General features: G+C 37.8%; 3 protein-coding genes across 5 annotated transcripts in view; 1 reads left to right on the forward strand and 2 right to left on the reverse strand.

The window, feature by feature from the left end:
- LOC126855631 (uncharacterized) overlaps positions 1-4,181 on the reverse strand; it is an 80,137-nt gene extending 75,956 nt beyond the window's left edge. Inside the window, exon 1 of the mRNA XM_050603479.1 lies at positions 4,063-4,181. Coding sequence (XP_050459436.1) covers positions 4,063-4,118 — 56 coding nt within the window. The 5' untranslated portion in view covers positions 4,119-4,181. The remainder of the gene's footprint in view (positions 1-4,062) is intronic.
- On the forward strand, positions 505-8,031 carry LOC126858745 (sialin-like). 2 transcript variants are annotated; one of them, XM_050609270.1, is made up of 9 exons: positions 505-754; positions 2,177-2,382; positions 2,698-2,919; positions 3,100-3,184; positions 3,420-3,586; positions 3,689-3,838; positions 4,100-4,232; positions 4,518-4,771; positions 5,256-8,031. In XM_050609270.1, the coding sequence occupies exons 1-9, from the start codon at positions 679-681 to the stop codon at positions 5,547-5,549; spliced, it is 1,587 nt and encodes a 528-aa protein (XP_050465227.1). In that variant the 5' UTR covers positions 505-678; the 3' UTR covers positions 5,550-8,031. The 2 variants fall into 2 exon arrangements, with proteins under 2 accessions (XP_050465227.1, XP_050465219.1); XM_050609262.1 differs by lacking the exon at positions 505-754 and adding an exon at positions 1,214-1,428.
- On the reverse strand, positions 7,299-11,808 carry LOC126857268 (uncharacterized). Of its 2 annotated transcripts, none has more exons than XM_050606642.1 (3): positions 11,655-11,808; positions 10,938-11,117; positions 7,299-10,181 (listed from the first exon to the last, which is right to left on the reverse strand). In XM_050606642.1, exons 1-3 carry the CDS (start codon positions 11,673-11,675, stop codon positions 8,355-8,357), a joined length of 2,028 nt encoding a protein of 675 aa, XP_050462599.1. In that variant the 5' UTR covers positions 11,676-11,808; the 3' UTR covers positions 7,299-8,354. The 2 variants fall into 2 exon arrangements, with proteins under 2 accessions (XP_050462599.1, XP_050462509.1); XM_050606552.1 differs by having other exon boundaries at positions 7,299-10,316.
- Positions 11,809-15,682: the final 3,874 nt, after the last annotated feature.

Below are 15,682 nucleotides of genomic sequence, written 5' to 3' on the forward strand. Positions count from 1 at the left end.
GTCAGGCTTGTATTAAAGACGAGAAAGAGCAAATTTTTTAGTTTTCTAATCGAGAATTTTAAGAACAATGTATACAAGTATAATGTATACACTCAATTGATCATCTTTAATAAAATAAAATTTAGATGTGTCATCATTATTGAAATTGTTATAAAATATTATTTTGACAAATAAAAAAAGAGGATTAGAATCAAAATATATTATTATCATTACTCTTATCAAAAAATATAAATATTCTAAAAATATTTCTTATTTAATATTATTTAATGTATTAAATGCAGTGTATTAATGCATTAATTACATTTAATAATATTTAGTGTTACATTACACATTGCGATAAGATTTTAAAAAATACATTGGAGATAGAAATCTTTATCGGTGTTGAGGTTCGATATCGTTCAGCACTCCGACGTGGGGAAAATATTACGAGCCTCGTGTACACACGGTGCTTCAAGGCTGACCGGCATAGGTACTTATTATATCAAGTCTCGTTAACGGAGATGTTCATTCACTCTCATCGGCCAGATGACCAGTATGGCACGCATAACTCACCGTCGCATCTCGCTCGTATCGAGCAGCGCAAAAGTAGCCGGAAAGAAGTCGCGTGTTTGTCGATGATGTGTGCGTGAGGTATCGATCTTACATCATGGAAACGCAATCAGTGTACCAGCTCGTTTGATGACGACGATGGCGGCGCTAGTTCGTCTTAAACGCGGTAGCGTCCAGCTAAGACACGCGGCACTCGAGGTCAGAGGTACTTGTGCTCTCAATTGACTTCCTTCGGCGATATTTTTCGAAATTCTTGGCATTACTTTCTTAACACGATTTGGAAATAATTAACCAACGTTTTGTGTACAAATAAATAGAATATATGATTTATTATTAATTATTCGAAGTATGCATTGTGGAATTATCGTATGATATATTTTAGCCCCAGATTTGATCAATTATAATTAACTTTTCTGTATCAAAAAATTTACGATTAGATTTTGTTGGACATTATAAATTTTGTGTTAGTGAAATTATTCTCTTCCAATTTTTATTATTGATTAAAATGTTGTATATCCATCGCCCTACAATCTGCGTGAAACAAATTTGTATCAGCAACAGTGTTGAAATAATTATTTTCTTTTTTACACTGTTGAAAGAATTAATAATATTGTACAATCACATCTGTGTTGTTGAAAAGTGTTAGCTAGTTACGTTATATCGCTGTCGAGCCAAAGTCGAGATCATATGAAATATATTTGGAGTAGTGGAGAGATAGTGCGCGAAGAATCAAATATTAGGAGTGATAAGAGCGAGATGTCGCGGTCGGTTTCATTATTTTTGAGTTTTGTGAGATGGCAGACTTCGTCAAAAGAGGTAGTGTGCAGTTTGTTAAACAAGGCAGTTGTCAATTAAAGCTCGCTGCACAAGAAGTTCGAGGTTCGTTAATTTTAATTACTGCAATTAATTTCATTATCGCGTGTGATCTGATTTTATTTTGCAATAAATTATAGAGATTGATTAATTTATTTAATGCAAAAAATATAATTACGGTCATTTGCATCATACTGCAATAATGCACACACATTTTAATATGAATATTTTTATATTGACATTTTTATTTTTATATTGATATTAAAAGACAAATGCTTTTTAAATTTAAAATTGATACGCAGATATGATTGTACCAGCCGTTTGAGTAAGTTATCAAAATCAAACATTCTCGGATGTTTGAAGACTACGATAATGAATGTATATATGTATACGAAAATTTTTTCTGCCACTGTTTTACCTTGAATTTGTCGAGAATATAATTCTGTAAAGATTGCCAATTTTAATTCAGATTATATTATATACAAGATATTTATTATTACTCACTACTGTTTTATTTGACTATTTCTGCTAACACAAAATTCAATAATAAAAGGATTTCATCTTTTAAATCGCATTCAGAATTTTAGTTATTTTTTATTATTAATTCGACGCGTGATAAAATTCCTACCTTATTATTTTTATCAATACAACGCGGCCATAATTAGTTAAATAGAATTTTTTAATGTTAAAAGTGTTTAATGATGAATTTTAATAGCGATTTGATGGTGAAAAAATTATTACTCCTTATCGATGATTTGATGGAATTAATCGCGATTATTATAATGTATTACGTAATTATATTGTTATTCGTTAGCGGCTGTACGGGCGCGACACATTGTCGCCGCACTGGTCGCAGTTGGATTTGCGCTTTGCGGCGCGGTCGAAGTCAGTTCCTCCGTCGCATTACTAGCGAATCAAAAAGACAATCATGCCATCATCGATACATCTTGGCACTGTGATATGCTGGTTAATATTAGCAGCCGCAATCGCACCGAGGACTTTGAGATTATATTTATGGAGGTACATTAGCTATTATTATATATTATATATTTTATTAGGAATTTTTTTTTAAGCATTTTGCTCAAGCTTTTCTCTCAAATTTTGTATTTTTATTTAATACTACGATAAATTCTTTCAATTTTTTTATTTTTTTAATAAATTTTTATTTATTAATGCAAACATAAATTAAGTGAAATTTATTATTAACTTTGAATGTGATTTTGCTTTGTTTAATTGTTCAATTTTTAATTTTCAATCTATATGTAATATTGCGCGGAGAGTAGAAATGTTTAATAAAATGACAGGAATGTTTATAATTCATATTATAAATGACAGCTACCGCAGGAGGAGCGAGCGGAATCGATTATGCGCGAGGCTTTCTTATGGGGACAGGTCGCCGGCCCAATTCTCGGAGGTTGCTTGGTATGGGGTCGATCCGGACCCTCTATGGTGTTCTCACGCGCGGTTCTTAGCGCCTGTGTAGCGTCTCTGTTAGTACCTGCCGCCTGGCGCGGACCATCGCACGTTGCGCTTCGTTTACTTCAAGGATTATGCACCGTAAGTCGGCGCGCACTTTATTCACGTCATTTTTTTAGATGTTTTGCAACGCAAGCTACGTGAGATTTCGCGTAATATCGTACACACACACACACACACACACACACACACACACACACACACACACACACACGAACGTGAAACGCGAAGAAATTATTGCGACATCGTCGTCTTTTGCAGGGCGCGACCATGCCTGCTGCTCACATGCTGGCTATGACGTGGTTTAAGAGTAATCACAGAAGTTGGTACTTCAGTTGTTACGCAGGTATGTTTGTGGTTAACGTTGTGAATAACGCGGTTTTTTAAATGAGAAAGAGTAAAAAGTAGAGATGAGTATAATAAGCTTCTCCGATCTACAATCAGTATATCATATTGCTTTATAAGAAGGACATATTTGGGAAGATACTACGACTCTTTCAGGATATTTTTTAAAGCATTTCACCGCTACTACTTAACTGATTTATGTTAACCGACTAATCTTGATTCCCGTCCTCTTTAAGCTGTTAGCGTAGGTTATTGCCTCACCGGATGGCTGGGCACCGCGGTGGTGCGAACGTTCGGCCGCGATTCTTTGTGTTACGGTCTGGTTCTTTTGGCGCTATGCTGGTATTTCGCCTTTGGTCGATTCGTCAAGGATACACCAAGGTCTTATCAACACGATACAAACGTAAGCGGTGCTTCCGTTTAGCGAACTGACTCGTTAGGGAAAGTTGCTGGACATGCTAATTCGCTGTTTATATATATATATATATACACTGATAATACGCAGGCAGCTGTAATACCATGGGGAAAATTACTGAGATCTGTACCCGTCTGGGCGTCCGCAGTAGCGACTATGGGTAATCAATGGGGCGACGCGACGCTCGCTCTTGGCATGACGAAATACCTGAAGCTCATATATGGTTTCTCTACAGCTAACGTAAGTTGGATGAAATTGTGTGATTATTATTATCTTAATATTTTTTTGGTCGCAAAAGAAGTACAAAGTTAAAAATATATGAAAAAATGTAAGGCGGAAAAAAAGAAAAAGAAATACAAATTTTGTTATTATTACATAATTATATGACGGTATAAATTGGAGGTTGTCAGTTTCATAACCGATCGATATTGCGGAACAGCTGCAAGCGCAATAACGGGTCTCACCTGGTTACTAAGTACAATAAATTGTAATCCAATTCAGGACTCGGTGTTGACCACATTACCTCACATCGGTCACTTCATGGCTGCACTGACCTGTGGTCTTCTAGTAGATCACGTCCGCGAGTCTAAAATAGTTTCCACAACCACGGCGAGAAAGTTGGTCGTCTACACAGGTGCGTTATGTGTATCTCTACAAACTGCATTAGTATATTTGCGAAGCGCGCGTATACGAATTATTAAATCTTTATTCCTCGATAATTAAATTAATTTATATGCAAAACGATAATATTTTCTTTTCTCATCTTTAGCATTTAATTATTAAATGAGAACTTTCTAATTTAAATTTAATATTAAATTACAATGATAAAAAAAGTTAATATATTTTTTTCTAACACATATCTCTTTCCAACTTTATACGCGGCTCAATATTCTCAAATTAATATTAAAAATGCGATTAGCCCATTTCATCCCCGCGGCTCTCCTTTTCGTCGCCGGTTACGCCGGATGTCAGGCCCTGGGCGCAGCCTGGCTGGGAATAGCAGCCCTTCTCGTTTCCGGTACTGCACCGGCCGGTGCACTAGCGGCTATAGCCGATCTCGCACCTGCGGAATCGCCGGCGTGCGCCGCGGCCGCGTGCGCTCTCTGCTCTACGTTGGGCGCCGCAGGATTGCTGGCTGCCAACTACTTCGTCACTCAGGCTCTTCATGGCTCCGTAAGTCGTATTATTACACCGGACATGCTCCCGTCCGCGTAAATATAACGCGTTAAATAGTTTCGTCGTTTGCGAATATAGGAAGTCGGTTACGTAAGCAGAATTTAACGATAAATTGTTTTTTGTACTTTCTAAATCTTGATCGTCTAAGTCGTTTTGTTTCTCCTTTTACTCGTTAAATTCTTAATAATTTATTATTTTTAAATATAAAAAACGATTGACACATATATAATTCTAAAATAAAAAAGAGTCTGGATTTACATAAATCCATAACTCTTCGCAGAAAGATTTTTTTTTCAACTGTATTATATACAAATCAAGAAAAAAGATTTGAAAGCAGAGATTTCGCATCGCAATATTGAGAAGAAATTTAAATTTTTAATTTTTGCCAATTGCGATTTCACTGCCTTTGCAATCCGTCATCTTATTCAGGTTTGACACAAATAACGCTAATTGCAAAGAAAATTGGCGTCGCTTGTTTCAGATCGCCGGCTCTTGGCGATTGGTGTTCGGCGTCGCATCCGTCGTCTTGTTAACGACCGCTGCGGTTTTTCTCGCGCTCGGCAAAGGCGTTCCGCAACCGTGGATCCCATCGGTGGCGAGACCGCGGAGTCACGACGTAATCTACGAGCAGGACGCCTTCGAGCTCGATCACGAGGACGTGGGCGTGCAGACCGAGCCTTATGGGCCCTACATGCTGGAGGATGACGTCGAGAGCCTGAAGAACGTGCCTCGCTCCGCGTCTATTCATTCTAAGCTCTCGGTGGCTTCTAATTGAATTTCCATTGCCTAAGTGCAAATTCTCTGTGCCATTTTTATATGCCCCATTTTACAAGGATATTTCTTCGTGTTTTTTTTTTTTTTATAACAATAGAGAAGATTGTACAATAACTGTATCACGAACACAGCGTTTGATTAACACGATGAATGTATATAATACTTTAAGAATAAGAATTATATATTTATACGATTAAGAATAAAGAATAATCAAAGAATACTGTAATAAAAAAAAGATCTACTAAAAATCTATATATTTGTTTTTTGTCAATGTATAATCTGTAAGCGGATCTACACTTCTCACAAATAAAAATTTTTTTATTACATATTGTCGCTGATTTAGCGAAACATCATTTTGAGAGCATTGACTGTTCTAGAGATAAAAACATTGCGAAATAATGTCATGAATAATAATGAATAAATTTGCCGACTCGTAGAAAGTCGATTAGAACACAACGGTAGGCTAAGAAATTCGACGAGATCGCATGTATCAAGTAAGTATTGTAAGTTTTTGTCTCAGATCTACTCGCTTTCAACTATTGTTGTAGCAGCCTCGCTTCATCAGAATGCATTGCCGCGATTTTCTCCAGTTATTTCCTAACTCTCGTTGCATACAAATGTATACATTACGCGCGTACTGTTTTGTGAGACAATGTGTGCCCGCGATGACGACTTTCTATCTCTGGAGAAAGATCGAGAGAAAAGACCGACGCTCTAATTAAATAATTTTGCTGCCGGTTTGTCCTTATCGCGTGTCTTGATCTTATCGTGAAACTTACCGCGCCTCTACGCCACTGTATCTAGCGTGCACGGAATACCGGAAGACGTGAGTAAGATCACTGTCCGTTTCAACGACTGTCTCCGTGTTCTAATGACGACGTCGGCCTTTCACATGCACGCGTGCATATCCGGCGCATGCGGAAAAATTGGAACGCTATTTAAGTAACCGCGGAAAACTACCTGCCATTCACCGTGAATTCAGATATATATATATTTTGCACTTTTTACGCGTTTTTTTTCCGCGAAACTCGTTTAATCTACATTCTCGAACGTGTATTATAAGTACAACATATGTTGTTGGCTTTATGATTATTGGTATATGTTTGATTTTATTTATTAGTAACTAGAAAGTATATATATGTACATGTTTATTCTTTTTAAGTAAATTTTCTAGAGTAAATTTCGGATAAGCTTATCTGAATTTTATTCTGTTTTATGATATGTCAATATTGATAAAATTTTATTCGTGATGCTTGCATTAGTTAATAATTCTCATACGCGCGATAATCACGATGATTACCGAGTAATTATTTCAATCCATTTTTCGTCCGATGGATTAATAAATCGCGTGCTATTAATAAAATTTATCTCTTTAATATTCTTTCTCATCGTGTTGACTCGCTTTTTCGTATTTCCTTCTCGGACATGTGATTGTTCCGCTTCACGGCTCTAGAAATACACGTGAGATATTCGTGTCGTGTCATACGTAACGCTTTTGCGAATGAAGAATTTGCCCGCGGACAACACGCGGACACTCCGAATGCGTGGAAACCGCGAGCGAGATCTCATAATCCCCGCCTACAACTGCGTATATTCGCGCACGACTAATGCAACTTTGTTGTGTAGATCCGACCGGGAAAGGAGTGTCGCAATTACCAGCGACGCTAATTACCGCCGGTAGACGCGTTATACTATTCTTTCCCGGTTAACAGCGACTCTCAGGGACTTATGAAATGAGTTCTCACACAACTCTATCGTCTCTCTGACTCTTTCTTTATTTTTCGCGATGCATATATATATCACACTAGTCTCTCTTACGTAACGCCGTATTTACAGTCAGTAAGTAGTGAGTAAGCTAGAGATGTCTTAGAAACTAAAGCTTTTGCCGATGCTGTTCTTTTTTTGCCGTGAGATTATTTTTTAATTAATCAGCTTAGGTATAAAGATGCACTAGCGACGATTTATCGATCAATAATTTTTGTTTTGTTTTTGTTATTAATTAATGTAAACGTGTTGACATATAATGTCAACAAACTTATGTTGCAATGTTTACAATATCATTATACCATTGTGTATTACAGGCGGAGGTAGTACCCATTCACCAATTTCGTCATTCCATTGTTCTTTCTCCATTATCAAATAGTATAAATTTGATGCAAATTAGCGGCGTGTGAGAAATAAAATTTCGCGATAAAATTATATGATAAGCTGAAAGGAAGATAAGTATACGAGAAAATGATACGTGTATGTTTGAAAAAAATTCCAGAATCTAAAATATTTCTTAATCGAATATATGCTGATGCATCTATTTCAGTAGATATTAATATGCAACGGCAAATGATAAATATGCGCTATCGTGCAGAAGATCGGATTGCGCGGCGACGATTTCCCTTTTGTGAAACCGATCCGATTCATTAACGACACAAATGTGCGGGTTGCATGTGCGATATTGGTCCTTACACGCGGATGGACATATCCGTTTGTTTCCTACAATAAAAAAAAAAAAACTCTACCATTAATGTAAGCCGCTTCGTCATGCTTAAATATGTTACCGTGAGAATTCACGGATACCTTTCCAGGATATTTAGCAATATCTAGCAAGGATAAGTAGTATTAAAGGATTGCTGAAAAAGAGCAATTTGCGATTGCTCGTTGACCTTGATTATGTATAAGTTTGTCTTATTAAAAAAAAATTTAATAAAATTAATTAAAATTCTACAATAATTTACCTCACCTTTTTTTTTTACTCGCAACAAGTAATCTTTGCAGACGGAATTTATAATTATTTCTACATTACTCATCGTCGTTACATCTTTTTCCTCGCGTCCTTCTCCTCCTCCTCGTCGTCCGTGATAATCTGTACACTCCTGACCGGACCCGTCTTTCTATACCTGGACGCCGGCGTTGTAGTAGTCATCACAGTTGTCGGCATCATCGTCGATCGTTCAGCGTTGATCGCTAGATTTACCATCCTCAACAATAAGGCTTCTCTGATGGCTGCCGGGAGAACCTCATCGCCATCGTCGGATACGTCCTGCGCGTAGAATTTCTGCCTATACACTCTCTTGGAGTATCTGCCATCGTGATAATCGTCATATTGATGATGATAAGCAGGATGCAGAGCACGAGGATACAGCGGTCGTCTGAGAGACACGCGTTCACCATATTGTGCCTGCTGATCGTACGCCAGTTCGGGTCTCGAAAGCGGCGCCTGGTAGCCTGCCGGATATGATGGATACGGCTGCTCATCGTACAGGGCATCCTCGAGGTAACTCTTTGGATAGGATAGAGCTTGCACGCCGTATTGGCTCACCAACAGCCTCCTCAGCAATGTCTGAAAGTCTCGTCGACTCAGAGGAGGCGTGATTGGATTTGGCGGTTCTGGAGGCAGCGCCAGCGCGCCAGGTCTGTAAGGATATTCGGGTGTGGTCGCCTGATAATCTCTGTCATCGGGATGAACCATCGGACCGGGAATCGGTCGCAGAAGCGCGGGTTGTCTTCGTTCAGCCTCCGAATAGATCAGCGGTCGCATCACGGGACGCGGGCGCGCATAGTTCGCGTTTATCGCGATTCGCGCCTGGTCCTCTTGATCGGGCGCGGGATTCTCCGTTAGATAGTGAATATTGGCGTCCGTCGTGGTCGAGTAGACTGGCTGCTGATTGGGAGGCGGCCGGAACAAGATTCTGCCGATTGGTATTGCTCTGTAGACACCGTCCTCTTCGAGGTTGCCCTGTTGAGACTGTACGAGTAATCTAGGCGGCAATTCCCGCAGATATTGCTCGGGCTGCTGTCTCACGAAGACAGGCTCCGTGCTCTGTCTGACATATTCCCGGTTCTCCATGGGTACTCGAGCGGTGGAACTGCGTAGCAGGATCTGCGGCGTCGGCGTGCGCTCCTCTTGACTAGCTTTTGTCTCCGTCTCGTAGATTCGAGAATCTTCGTATTTCGGACTGTCAAATCGACCAGCCGCTCCCACATTCTCCCGATTGACGTAGATCTTTGGTCGATCCGTGCGCGAGGTACTGGAAACTCTCTGGATGGCCCGCGATGGAGAGGATGTGGTGAACAGAGGTCGCGTCGTAGACAAAGAACCACCGTAAACGTCGGAATGATCGTCGCTATTATCCGCGCTATCGGAATTTGACTTGGTGGTCTCGTCGTGCAATTGTCTCCTTAAATTGTTTCCCGTTGTAATCTTGGCTTCGTCTTCCTTCTCCACAAAGTCCTCGGATATCGGCGGCAGGCTGTGCTCAATCGGTCTCTTGGCAAAAATGATTCTTCTATAAACGCCGTTTTTGTCATCTGTACTAGGTCGATTGATCTGCGAATCTTCGTCATCAATGCTTTCCTCTAACACAATCGGCCTTTGCTGACCGTTGATGATGAAACGCGGTCTGCTTTTCGACGTGCCTTTCAAGTAATGTCCGAGAATCGTCTTTGGCGTCTCTGGCGTGGTGCTGCTGGTCGTGGTCGTCGTGGTGGCACTGGTGGTTGTCTTCCTCGTTCGAGGAATCGACTGTACAACCGACGATTTGGTCGATCCCTCCGTCGTCGTAGCGTACACGATGCTTGGCTTCTTCGTAGTTAATGTACGATTGGCGCGCGGTATGCTCTGCACGACTGACACGTGTTCCTGCAATGGCGACATGGTGGTTGCTTTAAAGCCCGTCCCGTTCGATGAGGAATACGAGACTCTCTTTATCTCGCCGTCGGCGTCGATGAAACCGAACGTGCCTTTAACGTTGCCCAGAACGTCGCGACTCTCAACCTGACAAAGTAAGTATTTACCGTTCAGATTTCTGCGAAAGTAGTGCGAATTTAAATATCCGCACCTTGGAAAAATAAGTTAAATTTTTTGTTATTAACGTAATCAAGATAATTATAAGATGAATTAGTTTAACGTTTAATAAATTAACCGGTTTTTTGTATTACCAGACAATGTCATTGAAGATTATCTAAATTATTATATTATTAAAATTAAGCCATAATCTAGCTCTAATCTTCAAGAAACATCATATTCCTATATCTATTTTTTAAAAACTTTTTTAATATTTCTGGTAATATTATAAATTTTATTACATATAAATAAAAATATAATAGATAAACTATATAACAAAAATTATATAAATTTATAATATGGGAAACAATTAGAAATTGTTACGCGACTATTTAAATTGCTATTGACATTGGTATGTCATTATCACGTCATTGTCTTTGGCATTGCTTGTCCAGCATAACATTGTTATTAAATGTAATTAGAAACGCAAAAAAATGATCTCCGCGAATAATTAGTATCTAATACTGTGGGAACTGAACGCGATATCTTAAGAAAAAATCGATAGGCGCGGTCGACATTACGATGCGCTTAAGTAATCACGCACATAATTACCTTGAATGATCCATCACCAGCTTCGTAACCATACGTGTAAGAACCGTCTTCATTCACCTTTCTGATCTGCTTCAAGATCGCCACTTGATGATCGTGCTGCGTTTCCGATGTTTGCTGGTCCGTGACGTTGGAACAGCCGGCTGTCGCCAGACAGAAGAATGCCATCAGCCATGGCGTCATCTTAAAAGCAAAATGTGATTTTTCACTGTGAGAAAAAAATGCAAATGTAAATATGACGCATCATGATAAATTATCACGAGAGAGCAGAGAATACTGAAAATTTTAACAAAGTATTGAATACACGGACTTTTAAATGATAAGCTAAAATTTTCGCGCGATAAAAATTATATATTTTTAATTTCATTCGCATTCACGTAAAATGCAGAATACTTTCTTAATACGCGTTTATATCCACTTAATGATGCACTTGTCACACCACAGCATTTTTTGCTGCAATATTCTAATGCATTGCCTAAGGCTCAGAATATATCTTGATCATGTATGGAAGAAAGATCACGCATACAATCGTTCGCCTAAGCGCGCACTTTCCCACGAACACTTTCCCAATATCGATTTCGCGAAAAATTGCCGGAACATTCAGATCGAGCGTTTAAATTGATGGCGATTGAAATCGATCTCTCGCGCGCGAATTGCGTACACCATAAACGTGTACTCGCGCACTCGCGTTCGCTCGGCATAGTGTACCAGATGATATACCTTGCTGGAACTGGAAACCATGTTACCGCGGATGCGGTGAATGTTCTTAATACCGCGTGGGGTGTCGGGTACCGTTATATATAGGGTGACACAATAGGCAACCACCGCCGCGCCCCTTCCACGACGCGTTGCGTTGCGCCGCCACGCTCAACCTTGATGACCCCTAAACATTCATTATGACGCTGGAATACGAAATGACAGCTTCTTCTTGGACGACGGCAGTAAAAACGCGAGACACATTGCGCGCTTCGGCAGAAAATACACAACAATAAAGGTGCCGCGGTTGTGTTTACTCATCTCAATTACGCGTTCCCTCTCGTCGCGCGGAATTGCTCAAGACACTTTAACGACGGGAAACAATATTGGATATAATCGATTGCTACTCAAATTGCATGTCGAAAAGCGGCTGCTTTTTTTCTTCGAACAAATTAATTGTTAATTAGCATTTATGTTTCACGCGAATTTGGTTCTAATTTTATTAACATAAACGAATCCTTTCTCCCATTAAAAATATACACAAGTTGTCAGTTTTAAATTGATAATATTATAAGGTTTATTGTTCCATAAATAAATTACATTTTTTTTTGCGACTAAGATTCGAGTTTGTCATAGACTCTTAGAAGCCTGAAAAGTCGCACGCCTCGTAAGAGAGCGTCGAAGAAAGTGCACCGATAATGACGGCGCGGAAGGAGCGGAAGCGCTTCGCCTGGTGGAAGAAACGAGTGCGATGCTGTCATGACAGAATGGGACACATGCGAAGAAGTTCGGTTTCGCGGGGACACGAGTGAAAGCCACGTGGGAGTTGACGACCGGGCAAGAGCTACCACAGTAGTAGAACTGTAAAATCTGTAACAATAGTTCCCATAGAGAGTGTGCAACACCGGTATTGTGGTATTCGCTCCACTCTAGGCACTCCCACAGGACAATTATTACATCATGCAATTTCCTCCGCGTTTCGTATTCACTTTTTTGATGCCACCTTGATATGCCTCGTATTCGTGGACGTATCGGTTGTTTATCTTACCTCGCGTCGCGTCGCGTTTCCTCTCTCCGCGAAGAATTGTTATTTCTCCCGGGGCCTATTCGGAATCTGCGCGCGCGAACGCAGTCGATGGGTCCATTGAAATCTAAATAATAAAATATGCCAGGATATCCGGGAAAAGCGGATGGGATGTGTCGAAAGATACTCATACTTTCTCTACTAATTGCTTGACAAACCCGTAGGCGATCTTTTCTTAACATATTTATCTCAGTTCTAATTAATTAAATATTACCTAAGATTTTTTTATATAATGTTAGAAGCGATTTCATCTTTGATAATCATCAATAATGCTAGCTTGATAATAGAGCTTTAAATTGAATTTCTATCGGAGCAAAATACGCTTGAAATTGAACGAAAAATCAGATCTTGTTATTTATTTACGCTTTTGAAGCTTAATTCACCAAGACACTGCAGTTTTCAATGTATAACGTTGTATAACGTTAATTGGGCATCCCGGTAAGTTCTTGCTAAAAAAATATCAATTTTTTAATATATTAGAAACTATTATTAATACAGTTCTGTTTTCTTAGTAATAATTAAATCAATTAAATTTAGTTAATTTAATTTAAGACTGCAATTATTCTAATTCTTAAGAATTTTGAGATATATTGAGATTGATTAAAAATCTTCTTATTGATTAAAATTTTTTAATTTCTTCTTTATAATTGCGCTGCGTAAAATAATTAAATAATCGTGTGATTAATTTCTTTGGAAACAAGCGATTGGTACAAAGTTAATTGTATCAGAAGTTCCACATTACTTCAGTTATATTTCGACTGACACTCCTACTTTGTTACATATGAAAGGTCTCACATTATGACCGTGGAAACTATGCTCAGATTCGTGCTTCGTTTTCGGCTGCCAACAATGCTGAAAATTCACGAAATCATGTCATTTTATATTATGTAATGCGTAATTTGAACATTCGCCAAAACGTACGGCGAAATTGCAAAACGCACTTTAATACGTGATCGGATAATTTCTTATCAATGTTAAAATACATGACACAAGTACAATATAAATTTATAAAAACAATAGAGTCTTATAAAAAGCAAATAATGAATTTAGTTTAAATTGAAGATTTTGCGGAATAAAAATTAAGAATTTTCGACGCACACACAATTTCAGTAAAATAAATCTACAATATTTTTTCTTTTCATATTGTTCATATTTGATTTATAAAATATTTTAGTCTTAAATTCTATTATTTACATTTCTATAATAATGAAAAAATATTAATTACTACATTGAGATGGCATAAAGAAACGTGTATTTCTGAGAATTGATGTTACCGTCATATTTTATCGTGCGTGCGAATCACGTCTTTTTATAATTTGCAGATTCATTACTTTTATCTAGCCGAAGGAATATTAAGTCATTGCAAACTGTTTTCTCGTCCTAAATGCATATTTTATCATTTGTAATGAACTAGTTCTTACATGTTGGTACTGACTCATTGATATGGTGACGTGCAACGCCTCGTATATACTGCCTTTTGTACGGCATGCACGGCGTGATGAAATTCATCAGGAACTACGCTATAATGTAGAAGTAAGAGATGCAAGAGAGAGAGAGAGAAAGAGAGAGAGCGCATTATTTTTATATGATCGATTACCGTTGTCAAATCATAAAATAGAATTTTTGTTAAATATACATATATAACAAAATTTAAAGAAAATAAGAAATAGATTTATAAGAATAAAAAGCAAAAAAATGTATAAATATTTGTTTGTATAAAATTTCTGAAATTAATACTTTGATTAATTATGGCGTAATTTATAATTTAAAAAACGCGACACATATGTTGAGAAAACATAGATTGCAAACTTAATTGGAAATTGTTTTCGCTACACGTAGATGGCATGATTATATTGGTGTTGGGTTACATGCTAAGTAATGGGAGATATCATGTAACATAATTACGACAGATTCTTCAGAGATATGAGGTGTATTAATATTATCGCCGTTAACGATCGTATTGTTCATCTTTCCGCGGACGCAAGTACGAGGAAATTGACTTCGCGTCGCGATAACGAAAGCGAAGCGAAATTATTGTAATTGGATTACTTCAGAGGAGATTGCGCCGCAATTGTCATCTTCGCTTACCGTTTCTCTCGCGAGCCTAGCTCGCTAAGCGTCACGTCAGGCATGTAGCGCATCTAACAATAAGTGACATAAACGTCGTCATTAAATTATGTCAATCTACTTATATTTATATCCGCCGTGAGAGTGGCAAAACGGAATGGTTGTCACATTCTTCTGACATTTATCATGTAGGATAGAGGATGTTGCGCATATAAGTGCTATCCTGTATTCTCCATCTTACTGTTCTGCGTGATTGAAGCGCGTTGACACTCGCTAATGACACTTCCATCTATCTTTCCGGCTATTACATGACTATATATTATTCTATATTAGATAACCAAGAGAATTCATTCAAATATATTTACTATGTCAGCATATTTTTATATAAAATCTTTTATTTGTTTTTGAGATATATTTATATATAAAATATAAATATCTTTGTTAATATAATTGTATAATAAAAGTATATCATATATAGAAAAATTCCAATCAATGTTTGCGTGAAATAGATATTAATAAATAAATTTATAAATTTTTTTTTTTTATTTCGATTATAATTTTTTAATAATGTCTAAATATATAAAAACGATGAAATTATTTAATCTTAAAGAAAAAAAATTATATTTTAAATCTATATATTTTTATCGAGTAATTCCATTATACAGTACACATTTTTTAATATTTTTATTAATTTATCGCATTTCTTACTTTATAATAAAATATTATTTATAGCAATCATACAGTTGCGATGATACTTATGAATACTCATAAAGCGCATTTATCGTTTAATAAATGACCGCGTTATCTCTGCAATCATATGCAACCCGAGGTTGCGTATGATTGCAGAGATAACGCGGTCGTTTATTAAACGATAGTAGCAATTGTCTCGCTCATCTTCTAC

This window comes from Cataglyphis hispanica, chromosome 1 (genome assembly GCF_021464435.1).
Source record: "Cataglyphis hispanica isolate Lineage 1 chromosome 1, ULB_Chis1_1.0, whole genome shotgun sequence".
Classification (NCBI taxonomy): domain Eukaryota; kingdom Metazoa; phylum Arthropoda; class Insecta; order Hymenoptera; family Formicidae; genus Cataglyphis; species Cataglyphis hispanica.

Bases quoted from the DNA above. Each gene is read 5' to 3' on its own strand.
- LOC126858745 (XM_050609262.1), top strand. From the start codon at position 1,344: ATGGCAGACTTCGTCAAAAGAGGTAGTGTGCAGTTTGTTAAACAAGGC. The intron at 1,429-2,176 runs GTTCGTTAATTT...GTTATTCGTTAG, and splicing joins CGCTGCACAAGAAGTTCGAG to CGGCTGTACGGGCGCGACAC. The intron at 2,920-3,099 runs GTAAGTCGGCGC...CGTCTTTTGCAG, and splicing joins TACTTCAAGGATTATGCACC to GGCGCGACCATGCCTGCTGC.
- LOC126857268 (XM_050606552.1), bottom strand. From the start codon at position 11,675: ATGGTTTCCAGTTCCAGCAAG. The intron at 11,118-11,654 runs GTATATCATCTG...TTTGCTTTTAAG, and splicing joins TGGTTTCCAGTTCCAGCAAG to ATGACGCCATGGCTGATGGC. The intron at 10,317-10,937 runs GTAATTATGTGC...TTACTTTGTCAG, and splicing joins CTGGTGATGGATCATTCAAG to GTTGAGAGTCGCGACGTTCT.